Here is an 18,322-nt window from a genome sequence, read left to right as displayed (position 1 = left end):
TTGTTGCATGTAGCAATGCTTTATTCATTTTTATTCCTGCATGATTTTTTTTGTATTACTATTCATTTACCCATTCTACTGTTAATGGATATCTTTGTATTAAGTATTAGACTATTACAAATAAAGCTGTTAAGAATTTTTTGTTTTTTGAGATGGAGTTTTGCTCTTGTCGCCCAGGCAGGAGTGCAATGGCATGATCTTGGCTCACTGCCACCTCTGCCTCCCAGATTCAAGCGATTCTCTTGCCTTAGCCTTCAGAGTAGCTGGCATTACAGGCGCGCACCACCATGTCTGGCTGATTTTTTTAAGACGGAGTCTCGCTCTGTCGCCCAGGCTGGAGTGCAGTGGTGCAATCTCAGCTCATTGCAAGCTCTGCCTCCCAGGTTCACACCATTCTCCTGCCTCAGCCTCCCAAGTAGCTGGGACCACAGACGCCTGCCACCACACCCGGCTAATTTTTTTGTATTTTTAGTAGAGACAGGGTTTCACCGTGTTGGCCAGGATGGTCTCTATCTCCTGACCTCATGATCCATCCACCTCAGCCTCCCAAAGTGCTAGGATTACAGGCATGGGCCACCGCACCCGGCTTGATTTTTCTATTTTTAGTAGAAATGGAGTTTCACCATGTTGGCCAGGCTGGTCTCAAAACTCCTGACCTCAGGTGATCCACCTGCCTCCACCTCCCAAAGTGTTGGGATTACAAGCCACCACACCCGGCCCAGAACATTCTTAAACTTGCTTTGCTCTATATTTCTGTACATTTCTGTTGGATGTAAGCCAGAAGTAGAATTGCAGATTAATAGGGTTTACATATGTTCAGCTTTAGTAGATTCTGCCAGTGTCCAAAGTAATTGTACCAAATTACACTCCCACCAGCAAAGGATAATTCCCATTGCTGTACATTTTTGTCAGCACTTGGAATTGTCAGTCTTTTTAATTTTAGCCATTTTGTAGATGTGTATAACAAGATGTCATTGAGCTTTTAATTTCTTTTTTCCCAATGACTTAAGAGATTGAGCACCTTTCTTATAGTTACTGGCCATTGGATAGCCTCATTTTTGAAGTGCTTATACAAGTCCTTTGCTTATTTTTTTGTGCTCTTTTGTATTGATTAGTAGGAATTATTTATGTATTCTGAATATGAGTCCTTTGTTGGCTTTCTGTATACATTGTGAGTGCTTTGTTGCACTCTGTACCTTCATTTTTTACTCTCTTCATGCCTTTTTTTAATCCCAGAAGCTGAAGAACTCTTGATATCTTTTGATAAACAGAAATTTTTATGTTAATATTTTCCAGTTTATTTGAGTTTCTTAATAAGCATTTTTCATGTCCTATTTAGAAAAATTTGTCTATCCTGAGGCCATGATGATATTCTGTTACTATCTAGAAAGTGTATTATTTTACCTTTCACATTTTAAATCTACAGTTGACCTGTACTGATTTTTTTGAGTATGGATAAGGAGAGTTTACAATTCAGCTTTTTTCCATGCAAATATCCATTTGACAAGTACCAAGATTGTCCTTTTCCCAGCACTCTGCAGTGCCACCTCTGTCATAAATCACCTATAAGCCTGGGCAACTTGGCAAAACCTCATCTCTACAAAAAATAAAACAAAATTAGCCAGGTGTGGTGGTACATACCTGTAGTCCCAGTTACTTGGGAGGCTGAGGTGGGAGGATTGCTTGAACCTGCAAGGCTGAGGCTACAGTGAGCCGTGATCACCAGCCTGGACTATACTCTTGGTGACAGAGTGAAACCCTGTCTCAAAAAACAAAAACAAAAATAGACTGGGCACGGTAGCTCATGCCTGTAATCCCAGCACTTTGGGAGGCTGAGGTGGGTGGATCACGAGGTCAGGAGATTGAGACCATCCTGGTTAACACGGTGAAACCCATCTCTACTAAAAAATATAAAAAATTAGCCGGGCATGGTGGTGGGCGCCTGTAGTCCCAGCTACTCGGAAGGCTGAGTCAGGAGAATGGCGTGAACCCAGGAGGCGGAGCTTGCAGTGAGCCGAGATCATTCTACTGCACTCCAGCCTGGGCGACAGTGCAAGACTTCGTGTCAAAAAATAAAATTAAATAAATAAATAAAAGTATATCAAATATATGTATGTGAGTCTATTTCTGAGCTCATCGTGTTCGACTGCACTAGTATCACACTGTCTTAATTACTGTGCCTTTATAACAAGTCTTAATATCTGGTAGTATATATCCTCAACCATGACTCCTTTTCAATATTGTCTTTGATTATTCTTTATTCTTAGCCCTTTACATTTCAACTTAATGTCTTTTTCATTTATTTATTTATTTATTGAGATAGGATCTTGCTCTGTCACCCATGCTGGAATGTAATGGCACAATCATAGTTCACTGCACCCTTGAACTCCTGGGCTCAAGGGATCCTCGTGCCTCAGCCTCCAAAATAGGTGAACTATAGGCATACACACCACTACGACTGGCTAAGTTTTTCTTTTTTTTTTTTTTTTTTTTTTTGTAAACATGGGGTTTTACTATGTTGACCAGGATAGTCTCAAACTTCTGGCTCAAGCAAACCTCCTACCTTGGCCCTCCAAAGTGCTGGGATTATAAGCATGAGCTACTGCACCCAGCCCATATCCACTTATATTTCACAATTGACTTCTTATAATATATACCCAAGAAACCTGCTGGGATTTTGATTGAGTTGGTATTAACTTGTAGGTCAATTTGCAATCCTTACAGTATTGAATTTTCTAATCCATGAGGAAGGTGTATTCTTGCATTTCATGTCTTCTTTGATTTCTCTCAATGATACTTTATGTTTTCTATATATAGATTTTGTGTTCTGTTGGTAGATTTGTTTCTTGATTTTTGATGCTGCTATAGATGGGTTTTTTCCTTGTATTACTTGTAATTTTTTTTTTTTTTTTTTGAGACAGAGTCTCGCTATGTCACCCAGGCTGGAGTATAGTGGCACGATCTCGGCTCACTGCAAGCTCCACCTCCCAGGTTCATGCCATTCTCCTGCCTCAGCCTCCCAAGTAACTGGGACTACAGGTGCCCGCCACCACACCCGGCTAATTTTTTGTATTTTTAGTAGAGATGGGATTTCACCATGTTAGCCAGGATCTCAATCTCCTGACCTCATGATCCACCCACCTCGGCCTCCCAAGGTGCTGGGATTACAGGTGTGAGACACCATGCCGGGCCAACTTTTAATTTTTTTAAAATTATTATTATATAATGTGACAAGGGTTTTGTTTATTTTGTTTTTGACCAGGTTGACATCCTCAAGAAAAAATACAAATTACAAGGCCTTCATTTTAAAGCAAATGCTCATTTTAGAAATGTGTTGGCCGGGCGTGGTGGCTCAAGCCTGTAATCCCAGCACTTTGGGAGGCCGAGGCGAGTGGATCACGAGGTCAGGAGATCGAGACCCTCCTGGCTAACACGGTGAAACCCCGTCTCTACTAAAAATACAAAAAACTAGCCGGGCGAGGTGGCAGGCGCCTGTAGTGCCAGCTACTCGGAGGCTGAGGCGGGAGAATGGCGGGAACCCGGGAGGCGAAGCTTGCAGTGAGCCGAGATCACGCCACTGCACTCCAGCCTGGACGACAGAGTGAGACTCCTCCTCAAAAAAAAAAAAAAAAAAAAAAGAAATGTGTTACAGAAGATGTTTATATGCTTCCGCAGGCATAAAAATATATCACAGATAAAGCAGAAAAAATTCTATGAATGGCTTTTTCTTTTTTTTTTTTGATACAGCGTCTCACTCTGTCTCCCAGGCTGGAGTGCAATGGCACAATTACAGCTCACTGCGGCCTCTACCTCCTGGGTTCAAGTGATCCTCCCACCTCACCTCCCAAGTAGCTGGAACTGCAAGCGCATGCCACCACACCCAGCTAATGATTTTTAGAATTTTTGTACCACATCCAGCTAATTTTTTTGTTGTTGTTTTTTTTTGTAGAGATGGCATCTCACTATTTTGGCCAGGCTGGTCTCACATTCCTGGTCTCAAGCAATCCTCCTGCCTCAGCCTTCCAAAGTGCTGGGTTTACAGGTGTGAGCCACCACACCTGGCCTAAATTGGTATTTTCTAATTGCTTGTTGCTGGTATTTAGAAATACAATTTATATTTATTGACTTATTTAGCAACCTTACTAAATTCACTTATTTCTGATACTGTAAATTCTTTTGGATTTTGCATGTACACAATCATGTCTTCTAATAATAGTAATTTAATTTCAATTCCTGTTTTTTCTTTTCTTTTTTCTTTTATCTTTTTTCCTTCTTTCCAATTCTTAACTTTTATTTCTTCTTCTTACCTCATTGCACTGGCTAGGGCCTTCAGTATATTGTTGAATGGAAGGTGGTAATAATAGATATTCCTTGGCCGGGCATGGTGGCTCACGCCTGTAATCCCAGCACTTTGGGAGGCTGAAGCAGGCAGATCACTTGAGGTCAAGAGTTGGAGACGAGCCTGGCCAACGTGGTGAAACCCTGTCTCTACTAAAAATACAAAAATTAGCGGGCGTGGTGGCGGACGCCTGTGGTCCCAGCTACTGAGGAGACTGAGGCAAGAGAATTGCTTGAACCTGGGAGGCAGAGATTGCAGTGAGCCGAGATCACGCCACCACACTCCAGCCTAGGCAACAGAGCAAGACTGAGTCTCACAAAAAAATAGATAGATAGATAGATAGATAGATAGATAGATAGATAGATAGATAGATAGATAGATAGATACATATTCCTGACTAATCCTCCATCTCTTGGGGAAAACTTTAAGTATTTCACCATTAAATATGATGTCTGCAGTAAGTTATTTGAGGATACGCTATCAGGCATTTATTCAACGACTGGCAAACTTTCTGATTCTAGCAAAGATTGGTTCAATTGAATAGCCCTGCAAAATTCTAATAATTGAAGAATTTAGGTGAAGGGTATACAGAAGTTTATTGTAATATTATCATAACTTGTCCTTGAAATTTGTTTAAGATAAAATGTTAGACAAATGCAGACAAAGTATAGCCCTATTTTACCTTGAAGTTTGACTTTCAACAATTTTAATAGTACCTCTTTACGTATTGTGTAGAGGTAATATGATGACTAGTAGTGCTGTCCAAATTTTCCTTGATTTAACCCTTACAATAACTTTGTAGTGAGTGCTGTTCAAAATCCTTGCCCTTTAGGAACCATCAGTCAGTGTTCTCAGCTGCAGAATGTAAATTAGGAGTCCTAGGTATTCAGAAATGCTATAGTGAATACACAGAAGGTCTCCAAACATGGAAATATACTTTTGGTGGTTGAAAGACATATTGTATACTAGTTAGAGCCAGAGATCTAGAGTCAGATTGTCTGGATTTGAATCCTAGCGTCACAAATCACTTAGCTGTGAGACCTTGGGAAAGTCACATATTGTCTGTAAGCCTTAGGTTTCTTAAAAATCTTTTTTTTTTTTTTTTTTGAGACGGAGTCTCGCTCTGTCGCCCAGGCTGGAGTGCAGTGGCCGGATCTCAGCTCACTGCAAGCTCCGCCTCTCGGGTCCACGCCATTCTCCTGCCTCAGCCTCCCGAGTAGCTGGGACTACAGGCACCGCCATCTCGCCCGGCTAATTTTTTGTATATTTTAAGTGGAGACGGGGTTTCACTGTGTTAGCCAGGATGGTCTCGACCTCCTGACCTTGTGATCTGCCCGCCTCGGCCTCCCAAAGTGCTGGGATTACAGGCTTGAGCCACCGCGCCCGGCCGGTTTCTTAAAAATCTAGAAATGAGGACAATAGCAGTATTTACCTTCCAGAGTTGTTGTGAGGATTAATACATTAAAATTAAAAATGATACTCATAAAGCTCTTGGCACAAGAGCTTGGCACATAGTAGGTACTCAGTAAATGTTATTGATTAAAACTAGGTATTTTTGAAAGCCTTTTGAATTTCTCCTCAATCTTGGTGATGACATAATGACCCTTACTGTATAGATTCTTTCATAAATACACACAAACCTAAGAGAAAAAAAATGCAAATTTAAAGAAAATTCCACCTAAAGTTATATCTACCTATACACACACATATATACACACATACACCTGTGCATATATGTATGTGTGTATGCATGTGTGTATATCTCTATTGTAGAAATAAAATCTAGCAGGCCAAATTCAGCCCACAGACAGGTTTTATTGGTGTTTGAATTTGAATTAGTGGCCAACTAACCAAAATATCAAAAGATCTTCCCCTAGAAATTCTCATGAAAATTTGAAAAGTAAGCCTTTTTTGAAAAATTGGAAGTCTAGCAGTGTGAACCAGATTATTGTGGGAACTAAGCTTGTAAGTGACTCCTGGTGCAGTGTAAATGAAAATTGTACTAAGTGCTAAGCTAAAATCTATCTTTAAAAAAATAAAATAACTGGCCGGGCGCGGTGGCTCAAGCCTGTAATCCCAGCACTTTGGGAGGCCGAGACAGGCGGATCACGAGGTCAGGAGATCGAGACCATCCTGGCTAACACCGTGAAACCCGGTCTCTACTAAAAAATACAAAAAACTAGCCGGGTGAGGTGGCGGGTGCCTGTGGTCCCAGCTACTCGGGAGGCTGAGGCAGGAGAATGGCGTAAACCCGGAAGGCGGAGCTTGCAGTGAGCTGAGATCCGGCCACTGCACTCCAGCCTGGGCGACAGAGCGAGACTCCGTCTCAAAAAAAATAAATAAATAAAATAAAATAAAATAAAATAACTGAGTGTTGATGAGGTGCCATGAGATTCAGACACTGATGGCTAGGGCACAAAGTGGCAATTCTGGAGACCACTTACTCCACATTGATCAAGAGTCTTATGTCCATTCCGTGTACCCCACAACTGGAAACATTTTCAAAGCTTTTTGCACAGAGATATTGTGTCCTATATAATATTGAGAAACTGGGGAACTGTTAAAGTTCCACTAAATGGGAAATAATTAAAATATGGGATATACATAATTAGAAGACTGAGCTATGAAAACAGTTAAGTGTGAAAACAAAATAATAATATGAGAAATGCTAACAAGATAATGCTGGGGAGAGGCAAGGAAACGAAGTTTTTTAAATTTTTTTATTAAATAAAAATGGTATATATTTATGGTAATACAGCATGATGTGTATGTATACATTGTGGAATGGCTAAATAAAGCTAATTAGCATATGCATTACCTCACATTCTTATTTTTGGGGGAGGGTGAGACAATTTTGTATGTAATAATGTCAGCTACTTAAAATTATAGAGAAAGGCTGGGCACAATGGCCCACACCCGTAATCCCAGCACTTTGGGAGGCCGAGGCGGACGGATCACCTGAGGTCAGGAGTTCAAGACCAGCCTGGCCAACATGTTGAAACCCCGTCTCTACTAAAAATACAAAAATTAGCTGGGCATGGTTGCGGGCGCCTGTAATTCCAGCTATTCGGGAGACTGAGGCAGGAGAATCACTTGAATCCAGGAGGCGGAGGTTGCAGTGAGCGAAGATCGCACCATTGTGCTCCAGCCTGCGCAATAAGAGCAAGACTCCATCTCCAAAAATATATACATATATATATATACATAGAGAAAAATGTTATAGTGAAAAAAGGGGCCGGGCACAGGCAGCTCATGCCCATAATCCCAGGATTTGGGTGGCTGAGGCCGGCAGATCACTTGAGCTCTGGAGTTCAAGACCAGCCTGGGCAACACAGCAAAACCCTGTCTCTACAAAAAATACAAAAATTAGCCAGGCATGGTGGCACACTTATAGTTCCAGCTACTGGAGAGCTTGAGGTGGGAGGACGGCTTAAGCCCAGGAAGTTATAGTGAACTGAGATCATACCATTGCACTCCAGCCTGGGCGGCAAGAGCCAGACCCAGCCTCAAAAAAACAATTAGAAAAAAGGGAACACTTATACACTCTTGGTGGGATTATAAATTAGTACAGCAGGCCGGGCGCGGTGGCTCAAGCCTGTAATCCCAGCACTTTGGGAGGCCGAGACGGACGGATCCCGAGGTCAGGAGATCGAGACCATCCTGGCTAACACGGTGAAACCCCGTCTCTACTAAAAAAGACAAAAAACTAGCCGGGCGAGGTGGCGGCGCCTTTAGTCCTAGCTACTCCGGAGGCTGAGCCAGGAGAATGGCGTAAACCCGGGAGGCGGAGCTTGCAGTGAGTACAGCAGGCCGGGCGCGGTGGCTCAAGCCTGTAATCCCAGCACTTTGGGAGGCCAAGACGGGCGGATCACGAGGTCAGGAGATCGAGATCATCCTGGCTAACACGGTGAAACCCCGTCTCTACTAAAAAAAATACAAAAAACTAGCCGGGCGAGGTGGCGGGCTCCTGTAGTCCCAGTTACTCGGGAGGCTGAGGCAGGAGAATGGCGTAAACCTGGGAGGCAGAGCTTGCAGTGAGCTGAGATCCGGCCACTGTACTCCAGCCTGGGCGACAGAGCAAGACTCCGTCTCAAAAAAAAAAAAAAAAATAGTACAGCCACTACGGAAAATAGTATGGAATTTCCTCACGTTAAAAATAGAACTACCATATGATCCAACAATCCTATTCCTTGGTATCTGTACAGAGGAAATCAAATCTGTAGAGATATCTATACTCTCACATTTGTTGCAGCACTATTTACAATAGCCAAGATATGAAATCAACTCAAGTGGCCAACATGGCTGAATGGATAAAGAAAATGGGTATATATACAGAATGGAATACTCTTTGGCCATAAAAAAAATGAAACCCTCTCATTTGCAGCAACATGGATGAACCTGGAGGACATCATGTTAGGTGAAATAAACCAGACACAGAAAGACAGATACCACATGATCTCATTCATATGTAGAATTTTTTTAAAAAATTAATACAGAAGCAGAGAGTAGAACAGTGGTTATCTGACTGAGAAGAGGGACCAGGTGGAAAGGGGAGGATGAGGAGAGATTGGTCAGTGGATACAGAGTTACAAATAGATGGTAGTAATAAGTTCCAGTGTGTATTTTTGTTGTTGTTTTTGTTTTTTTGAGAAGGAGTTTTTGCTCTTGTTGCCCAGGCTGGAGTACAGTGGCGCTATCTCAGCTCACTGCAACCTCCACCTCCCGAGTTCAAGTGATTCTCCTGCCTCAGCCTCCCGAGTAGCTGGGATTACAGGCATGCACCACACGCCTGACTAATTTTTGTATTTTTAGTAGAGACGAGATTTCTCCATATTGGTCAGGCTGGTCTCGAATTCCCGACTTCAGGTGATCCGCCTGCCTCGGCCTCCCAAAGTGCTGGGATTACAGTCATGAGCCACCGCACCTGGCCTAAGTTCTGGTGTTCTGTTCCACACTGGGGTGATGACGGTTAACAGTAAGGTGTAGTATATTACAAAATAGCTAGAAAAGAGGCTGCTGTGTATTCTCACCACAAAGAAATAATAAGGTGATGGATATGCCTAATACACTGATTTGGTCATTATACAGCATAGTATATATGTACCGAAACATCAAACTGTGCTTCATAAATATGAAGCAATAACAATGGGTCAATAAAAGTAAAATAATAAAGAAATGTATTTATTATTATTATTATTATTATGTTTAGACAGAGTCCCGCTGTGTTGCCCTGGAGCACAGTGGCGCAATCTCGGCTTACCACAACCTCTTTCTCCTGGGTTCAAGTGATTCTCATGCCTCAGCCTCCTAGCAACTAGGATTACAGGCATGCGCCACCACACCAGCTAAATTTTGTATTTTTAGTAGAGACGGGGTTTCACCATGTTGGCCAGGCTGGTCTCAAACTCCTGGCCTCAAGTGATCCACCTACCTTGGCCTCCCAAAGTCCTAGGATTACAGGTGTGAGCCACTGCACCCAGCCAAGAAATGTATAAAAATGAAGTGCATATGTTAATAGAATTCTTTACTTTTCAGATTTCTATATTAATTTTAACATTTGTATGTCTATTTTGTGTATCTTATCTTTAAACTAAGCCTCAGAGAAAGTCATCCCCCATTGACCATTCTCAGACCATCCCACACCTGCAAAATCCTCTTCCCCAAATAATCTAAGTCCCCAGTGACTTACTCAGATCCTATGACTTACTCAGATCCTTATAGATCTGTTTTGTTTACCTTCTTTTATGAATACCACCTCATATCCCAAGTTGTTGTTATTCTTTCCTTAATAATGCAGTTTACTGAAATAGAGATAAATAATGCATAAAGAATTTAGGATATAGTAGGCACTTGGTGTTACTGTAAGATAGTTTCCCTCCCACTCCTTTTATTTGCGTACCTCTCTCTCCCTTTCAGGAGATTAGCAGAGGCGTTTCATATCAGTGAGGATTCAGATCCTTTCAATATACGTTCTTCAGGGTCAAAATTCAGTGACAGTTTGAAAGAAGATGCCAGGTATGTAACTTGTTCCCTGCTTTCTTAATTGTGGCTTGTCAGAGGGTTTGGTCTTTTGAGATGTCATGACTAATATGTGCTCCTCCTGTGATTAAGCCAGTTCAAGTTTATTTGTTTATCTATTGTAAAAGATTACATGCTGTTTAATAAATATCCTTCTCTTGGTTTTTCGAAACTGTCCCCTTAAAGAACTGAACTTGGGGTAGGTTTGAGGTAAGAGTTTGGATGGGGCGGTGCTAAGAGTTTGGGCCTCCCAAGGGCTAGACTAGACTAAATTGGAGGATCTCTGGGCTTCATTCCGCCTCTGTCCCCCTGAGTCTCACATTTGCATGAGTTCTCACTTGGAGCTTGTAACAGCTCTTATTTTTCTCCTGGAGTCCCTGGCCCTCCAATGGCTATTTCTCCTTTCATCTTCTCATTTCTTACATTTTTCTCTTTTGTTCTTTCTTCCATCACAGTCATCCTTCTGTTTTCTGACAATTCCTAATCTCTGCAGTTTTTCTGCCAGCATTGTCTATTGTCTCCACTTTACAGGGAGAGGATGGGTGAAAGGGGTTCTCAGAAGGGCAGGGACAGACAAAATTAACTGCGGTGATTTCTCATTTCAGGAAGGACTTAAAGTTTGTCAGTGACGTTGAGAAGGAAATGGAAACCCTCGTGGAGGCCGTGAATAAGGTTGAAGTGGAAACATCCTACTGGACATTTCTCTAGGCCAGCTTGATGAAAAAAAAAAAAAATCAAGTCCTGGAAACACTGTCAACCCAGAGTAGTTGTAGGAAAAAGTCACAACTTCTTCGAGGATCCTTATCTTTCTCAGAATACAGCCATTATACCATCTGTGGAAGCCTGTCCTGGGTCAGGACAGTTGACTGCAGAAAAGATCTACAGTGGGCCAGGCGCAGTGTCTCAGGCCTGTAATCCCAGCACTTTGGGAGGCCGAGGCGGGCAGATCACCTGAGGTCAGGAGTTCTAGATCAGCCTGGCCAACGTGACAAAACCCTGTCTCTACTAAAAATAAAAAATTAGCTGGGTGTGGTGGCGGGCACCTGTTATCCCAGCTACTTGCAAGGCTGAGGTAGGAGAATTCCTTGAACCTACCCCTGGGAGGGTAGGTTGCTGTGAGGTGGAGGTTGCTGTGAGCAGAGATTCTGCCACTGCACTCTAGCCTGGGCAACAAGAGTGAAACTCCGTCTCAAAAAAAAAAAAAAATGGAAAAAGAAAGAAAAGATCTGCAGTCAACTGTCAGTAAAGGCCAGGCGTGGTGGCTCACACCTGTAATCCCAGCACTTTGGGAGGCTGAGGCAGCAGGCAGATCACTTGAGTCCAGGAGTTTGTGACCAGCCTGGGCAACATGGCAAAACCCTGTCTCTACAAAAAATAAAAAATTAGCCAAGTGTGGTGGTGCATACCTGTACTCCCAGCTACTCAGGGGGCTGAGGAAGGAGGATTGCTTAAGCCCGGGAGGTCAAGGCTGCAGTAAGCTGAGGTAGAGTCACTGTACTCCAGCTTGAATCTCCAGCTTGAGATCCTGTCTCAAAAAAAAAAAAAGAAAAGAAAAATGCTGGCTAAATGCCTACGAATGGATGAAGAAACTCTGGGTGAGGGGACTCAATAGTGATAGTTGAGTGACTGTGTGGGACACTTAGGAAGACACTCCAGCCCCTCAGATCTTTGAAGGGCTATTGTATGCTAGGAAAGCCCACTGGTTCTTTATAATTCTAAAGGCAGGAATGTCCCCTTTGGGAAGGATAAAAGTTGTATGACTACAGCTAGAGAGCAGTGGGATAGACTCCTTCAGAAGAGGGAGACCCCTGTCCTAGACGCAGCCAGGGATGTCACGGAGGTAGCTTTAAGTGAAAAAGTCTTGAGTTTAGTCAGAAGCCCCCAGCGCTGTATTGGCTCCCTCCCTCTTCCATCAGAGGGGGCTGTGAGTAAGGATGAGATAGCTGCTTTAGTCCGTGTATCTAATGCTGGTGGTTTTCCTTCCCAGTCTCCTTACCCTCTTCCCATTCCCCTCCTTTCCTTCCTTCTGTTACCACTTCCCAGCAGAATACTAACATGAAGGAGAAAATGGAGTACATTGTTCCTCTCCTAATTAAGAAACCTGAACAGATGTGTTTCTCTGCTTGTGTGTCTGTATCTGAATACTCATGATTTTTAAAGTAGAACATACTTTTAAAGGAAATAATCTTTTCTTGTTTTGTAAGTCTTTATTTAGTTATTTTTGGGGAATATCACCCACTCTCCCGTTATGGAACCTATCAGGAAGAACCATTACGCTGTCTATCTCAGTCGTGGTTCACTTACCCTTTGTCCCTAACCCTGTCCAGCTGCAACTGTTGTGGCTAACAGAGCAGGTGAAAGAAGTGCATCAACACCCATCTTCCCAAACCCCTCCAGGCTTGCTTGGCAGTTAGTAAAATGCTCTATGCTGTGGGCCTCTAAAATCACCTCATTGATCCGTGTAATTCTTGTGTGGTAAGATTAGTTGTAAGCCTTTTGTTTTCAGAATGATATGATCAATCAGTCATCTCTTCCCTTAATACAGGGAAAGAATAGTAAGAAAAGCCACAGCTTCCCTCCCATGAACAGAGACCACCGCCGGATCATCCATGACCTGGCCCAAGTTTATGGCCTGGAGAGCGTGAGCTATGACAGTGAACCAAAGCGCAATGTGGTGATCACTGCCGTCAGGTAGGTCGATCCCGCCATCAGAGGAAGAACTCCTAAGCAGGGCAAACTGGACCCAAGAAGCAGGGTCTGTCAATATTTGTCTTTCTTACTACCACTCTCCCCCTTGGAAAAGTAGAAGGAAAATCTGCTTCTCTGGCACTTCCCTGATAATCTAAAGGCCTGAGCTAAAGAGTAAAACCTATGCCTCGATCCATAGGGCAGATGCACTCAAAATGCACAAGTGTCACATCTGCCTACAGTCATACCAGATGGCAGAAGCAGCATTTCTTCAGGCAAGGGGGCCTGCCCATCATATCTGCTCTTTTCTCCTTCTGTCTCCTGGTCCTCTGTCTGTCCTCTCCTTGGCTCTGTCCTCTTGGCAGAAAACAGAAAGAATGCTAAACTCTGGTTCAAGGCACCCTCTGTGAATGGTGTTTTTGCCATCAGAGGAAACTGAAGCAGTAATATGACCAGGAGGGGACAGGGAGGACCTAGGATCACTCTTAGAACCTGGGAATAGGAAGAACTTCCCAGTGAAGAAAACTTAAGTCTGACATGAAAGGAAGCAAGCCACAGGCCTAGCATAAGTGGGTGGAAGGGATGCGGGGTTAAATGCAGGTGGCCATGCCTGAGAGCAGACAGTTCATACCAGAGAGTGCTCAGTAGGTCATAGTGCCAAAATCATGGGCTGAGTTTCTAGCTTTCTGTCCACCTCCACCAACGATTCTCACTTTTCAATGCTTGGTGTTTTGACTTTTATCAGGGGGAAGTCCATTTGTCCTCCTACAACGCTGACAGGTGTGCTTGAAAGGGAAATGCAGGCACGGCCTCCACCACCAATTCCTCATCACAGACATCAGTCAGACAAGTAAGATTCTCAGCTGCTTTCCAAGGGGACCTATCTGTCCAGAAAAGCCAGCAGGGGTTGAATTGTCCTAGGCTGCACCAGCCATTGGTGGCCTCCTCAGGCCTTGCCTTGGGGTGCCATGTTCATATATGTAATGTTTAGTTGGGGTATCAGACACATTTGTTCCCACCACAGGGGTCCTAAGTTTGATGTTTGTAGCGCTTGATTCTAGAGAGAGCAGTCACTGGACGTAGTTTCCATGGTGTAGATGGTGACACTGGGAAGTGGTTCAGTCTGTCACACCAGATGGTTTAAGACTGAAACATCATGTAGTTAAGAATAGTTTGGCCGGGCGCGGTGGCTCAAGCCTGTAATCCCAGCACCTTGGGAGGCTGAGACGGGCAGATCACGAGGTCAGGAGATTGAGACCATCCTGGCTAACACAGTGAAACCCCGTCTCTACTAAAAAATACAAAAAATTAGCCGGACGACCTGGCGGGCGCCTGTAGTCCCAGCTACTCGGGAGGCTGAGGCAGGAGAATGGCGTAAACCCGGGAGGCAGAGCTTGCAGTGATCTGAGATCCAGCCACTGCACTCCAGCCTGGGTGACAGAGCAAGACTCCGTCTCAAAAAAGAATAGTTACTCTGGGCTGGGCGCAGTGGCTCACACCTGTAATCCCGGCACTTTGGGAGGCCAAGGCGGATGGATCACTTGAGATCAGGAGTTAAAGACCAGCGTGGCCAGCAAGGTGAAAACCCATTTCTACTAAAAAATACAAAAAAGTAGCCGGGTATGGTGGATGGGCACCTGTAAACCCAGCTGCCTGGGAGACTGAGGCAAGAGAATCACTTGAACCTGGGTGGGAGGTGGAGGTTGCAGTGAGCCGCGATCACGCCAGTGCACTCCAGCCTGGGCAACAGAGAGACAGACTCCGTCCCAAAAAAAAAAAAAAACAGTTACTTTGAAGATGGAAGTGGGTGTGGGGATGAGAATTGCCGGTGACAGGGGTGGGTGGTACTTTCTTGTTTTGCTCTGTCTACTTCTATATGGTTTGAATAATTTTGGTAACAAACATATTCATGATTTAAAGAGAAAAGAAAGCCTTGGCCGGGCGCGGTGGCTCAAACCTGTAATCCCAGCACTTTGGGAGGCCGAGACGGGCGGATCACGAGGTCAGGAGATCGAGACCATCCTGGCTAACATGGTGAAACCCCGTCTCTACTAAAAAATACAAAAAACTAGCCGGGCGAGGTGGCGGGCGCCTGTAATCCCAGCTACTCGGGAGGCTGAGGCAGGAGAATGGCGTGAACCCAGGAGGCGGAGCTTGCAGTGAGGTGAGATCCGGCCACTGCACTCCAGCCTGGGCAACAGAGCGAGACTCCGTCTCAAAAAAAAAAAAAAAAAAAAAAAAAGCCAAGTTGGCAAGGGGCAAGTCTGCCAGATGTTTTGTTGGACGGGAGCAGGGAAGGAGCTCTGAGAGTTGGGGGACTATTGGGCTTTATTTGGAGAAACCAGAATTGTGGCCCAAAACCAACTTTAGAGCACTTAGTCATACCCCCAGTTGTCCCAGTTGTTTGTCACTTGTCAGGGAGAGGAAGGGAAGGCGGGATGGTGCTCCTCTGCTGCCCCACTGTAACCAAGGCAGTGTGGCTAAAAGTTACTTCAACGCCCAGAAGGAGAGGGGTGCCAACTCCTGTTCTGGCTTTCCACACACAAGTCCTAGCACTACCTCCTCTGTGATTCCTGCACAAAACCTCTGGTAGGGTGGTTAGGGCAGTTTACAAGGTCACCATGAAGGTCATAGCACTTAGTGTTCCTGTGGGACTGGTAGGTGTTGCCCACTGGACTCTGACTCAGCCAAGAATGTCCTGGTCCCCAGGACCAGCCCCTCTCCACCCCTAGGAGCTGGGTGCCCTAGGTTCTGGTCAGCACAGTCTACAAATCCATATAGGCAGTCACTTTGGAAACTTGAGGGGTTTTCTCAGACACTGCCACGGTCGGGTCCAGTCCTGCTTAGACACAACCATGTGAAGTTATTGGCCCCTTTATCCCATGCTATCTTTTTGAAAACACTTTGCTTGCTTTATTTTTGTACAAAACTCCATTACAGAAACTTTTTAGAGTAGAGAGGATAGTATTACTATCATAAATGCCCATGTGCCCATTACCAAATTTCAAAATCACCGGCTCATGTTTATCCCACTATCAAAACTTCACAAGTGAGATGCTCGCTTGGCTTAAGCTGTTAACTGAGCATTCATTGAACTGTGAAGGCAGGGAAAAATAATCATCATGTATGAAATCCTGTGAATAGATTGTCAAAGGTTATCTCTAAACTGTAAAGTGTAAATAGAGAATTTGTTATCTCACAGAATGAAATTCCCCATGTAATATGTAAATCTAGAAAAAAACACAAAAGGCCGGGCGCGGTGGCTCAAGCCTGTAATCCCAGCACTTTGGGAGGCCGAGACGGGCGGATCACGAGGTCAGGAGATCGAGACCATCCTGGCTAACACGGTGAAACCCCATCTCTACTAAAAAATACAAAAAACTAGCCGGGTGAGGTGGCAGGCGCCTGTAGTCCCAGCTACTCGGGAGGCTGAGGCAGGAGAATGGCCTAAACCCGGGAGGCGGAGCTTGCAGTGAGCTGAGATCCGGCCACTGCACTCCAGCCTGGGCGACAAAGCCAGACTCCGTGTCAAAAAAAAAAAAAAAAACACACAAAAGGTAAAAAAATTGTTCACAAAGGGCAGAAGGAAAAAAGTAAGAATAAAATAAAAATAAAGTAAATGTTTCAGCTTTACAAATAGTAAATCGGCTGATCCTTAACTTTCTGAAGACCTGTATCTGTTTCCCCCAAAGAAGAAAAGACTGATCATTCTTTGTTTGTTTTTCAGGAATCCTGGGAGCAGTAATTTACAGAAAATAACCAAGGAGCCAATAATTGACTATTTTGATGTCCAGGACTAAGATCAAGGTGTACTTAGATAAAAGAATGATTAGGTGTAGTGAGGACTCATTTGCCAGCAGATAAATCATGCCTGTTTCCCTCTGCCTGGCAGAATCAGTCTCACATACTGTCTTGTACTGACACATCCAAAGCATGAGTGTGTCAGAATCGCTTGTCTATTCCTATCTGTATAAAATGTTTCATTATGACCAGATCTCTGACTGTATGGTCACTAGGTATACAATCGTGTATTCAAAGAGGCTCTTCACACCATCACTGTGATTGCTCTGAGAGTTGGGGGACTATTGGGTTTTATTTGGACAAACCATACTTTTAGCCTGAAACCAACTTTATGCCACTAAGTTATAGCCTCAGTTGTCCCAGTTATTTGTTCTCCTGAAAATGCCTGAAACATCAGACAGACATTGCTTGCTTTACCCAAACTGATTAAAATCTTTAGGAGCACAAATGAATTTCTTAGTCTGAAATACCAAATAATGAATTGGTATACCATATCTGGAATCACACATGTTGTCTTAAACCCAGCCATCTTACCTAAGTCTTTTGCCAAAACCTCTCGTAGGTATATCTAGCTGAACTTACTTTAGCGTTTCCCAGTGTGATCAGTTCTAGACCTAGAAGGGGTCTAGAACTGCTTTACAGAATTCCATTTCCTTAAGTCCCCTGGCACTTCTCGTATCACATCACTGAACCTGTTCAGTAACAATCAGTTTGGCCGTCCCCCATGATGGTAGGGGATATATAGAGCAAGTTCTTCTGCCAGGTTCACACTGTGGTCTCTGAACCGACCAGTATATCCCTAACTCCTCTCTGATAGAGAAAGAGTCTCAAATGGACAACTGTCCTGTATTGCTTTTCCCTAGGCCTTCAGCAGCCATATTGGCTCTCCCTGCCTCTGAGCTCTGGACTCTGTTTGAATATCCTAAGTAGTGTATGGATAGTTGAGGGCTTATGCCCAACAGCCCACTGGAGGCATTCTTCAGGCTCCTTTAAGGCAGATGCATTGATAGTTCCATTAGTATGACCCTTGCATTGGCACCCCTCCAGCCTGGAGGCCAGGCTTCCAGCAACTTCATTCTGCCCAGAACAAGCCACAAGCCCCAGAGCAACAGCAGGAGACTTGAGAAGTAGAGTCACGAAAACAAGCACTTAATTAAATTACAAAATTTAACTTTATAGGGCTTCCTTTTGATGTTTTCATTTTTTTATTTCTTTTCATTTTTTTCCTCAATCCTCCTCCTTCTGTAGCAGGGCTGTCCTTTGGTCCTTACCTGGTGTGCTTCGAAAGGGATCAGGAACAGCAGCAGGGACAGGCAACTGGAGGGAAGTGACAGAAAACAATAAAACCACCTCTATCTGGGCCCATGTGGTGCAGGTCATTGGCCCCACACACAACAGGAAGCCCATGAGCATCTGTTACCTCTTTCAAGCAGTGGGTTCAGTGGATGAACAATACGTGTGAGAGTATCTCAGAAT

The 18,322-nt window shown here is 44.0% G+C and overlaps 1 protein-coding gene across 6 annotated transcripts in view; it reads left to right on the top strand.

The window, feature by feature from the left end:
- Positions 1-18,022, top strand: part of NFX1 (nuclear transcription factor, X-box binding 1) — an 85,620-nt gene extending 67,598 nt beyond the window's left edge. For all 6 annotated transcript variants that reach the window (XM_010385747.2, XM_010385746.2, XM_030919798.1 and 3 more), the window contains 5 exons: positions 10,256-10,354; positions 10,963-11,029; positions 12,903-13,048; positions 13,791-13,895; positions 16,773-18,022. In XM_010385747.2, coding sequence (XP_010384049.1) covers positions 10,256-10,354; positions 10,963-11,029; positions 12,903-13,048; positions 13,791-13,895; positions 16,773-16,845 — 490 coding nt within the window. In that variant the 3' untranslated portion in view covers positions 16,846-18,022. The remainder of the gene's footprint in view (positions 1-10,255; positions 10,355-10,962; positions 11,030-12,902; positions 13,049-13,790; positions 13,896-16,772) is intronic.
- Positions 18,023-18,322: the final 300 nt, after the last annotated feature.

This window comes from Rhinopithecus roxellana, chromosome 16 (assembly GCF_007565055.1).
Source record: "Rhinopithecus roxellana isolate Shanxi Qingling chromosome 16, ASM756505v1, whole genome shotgun sequence".
Classification (NCBI taxonomy): domain Eukaryota; kingdom Metazoa; phylum Chordata; class Mammalia; order Primates; family Cercopithecidae; genus Rhinopithecus; species Rhinopithecus roxellana.
Note: the sequence above shows the minus strand (reverse complement) of the source record. Positions and strands in the feature narration are given on the sequence as shown.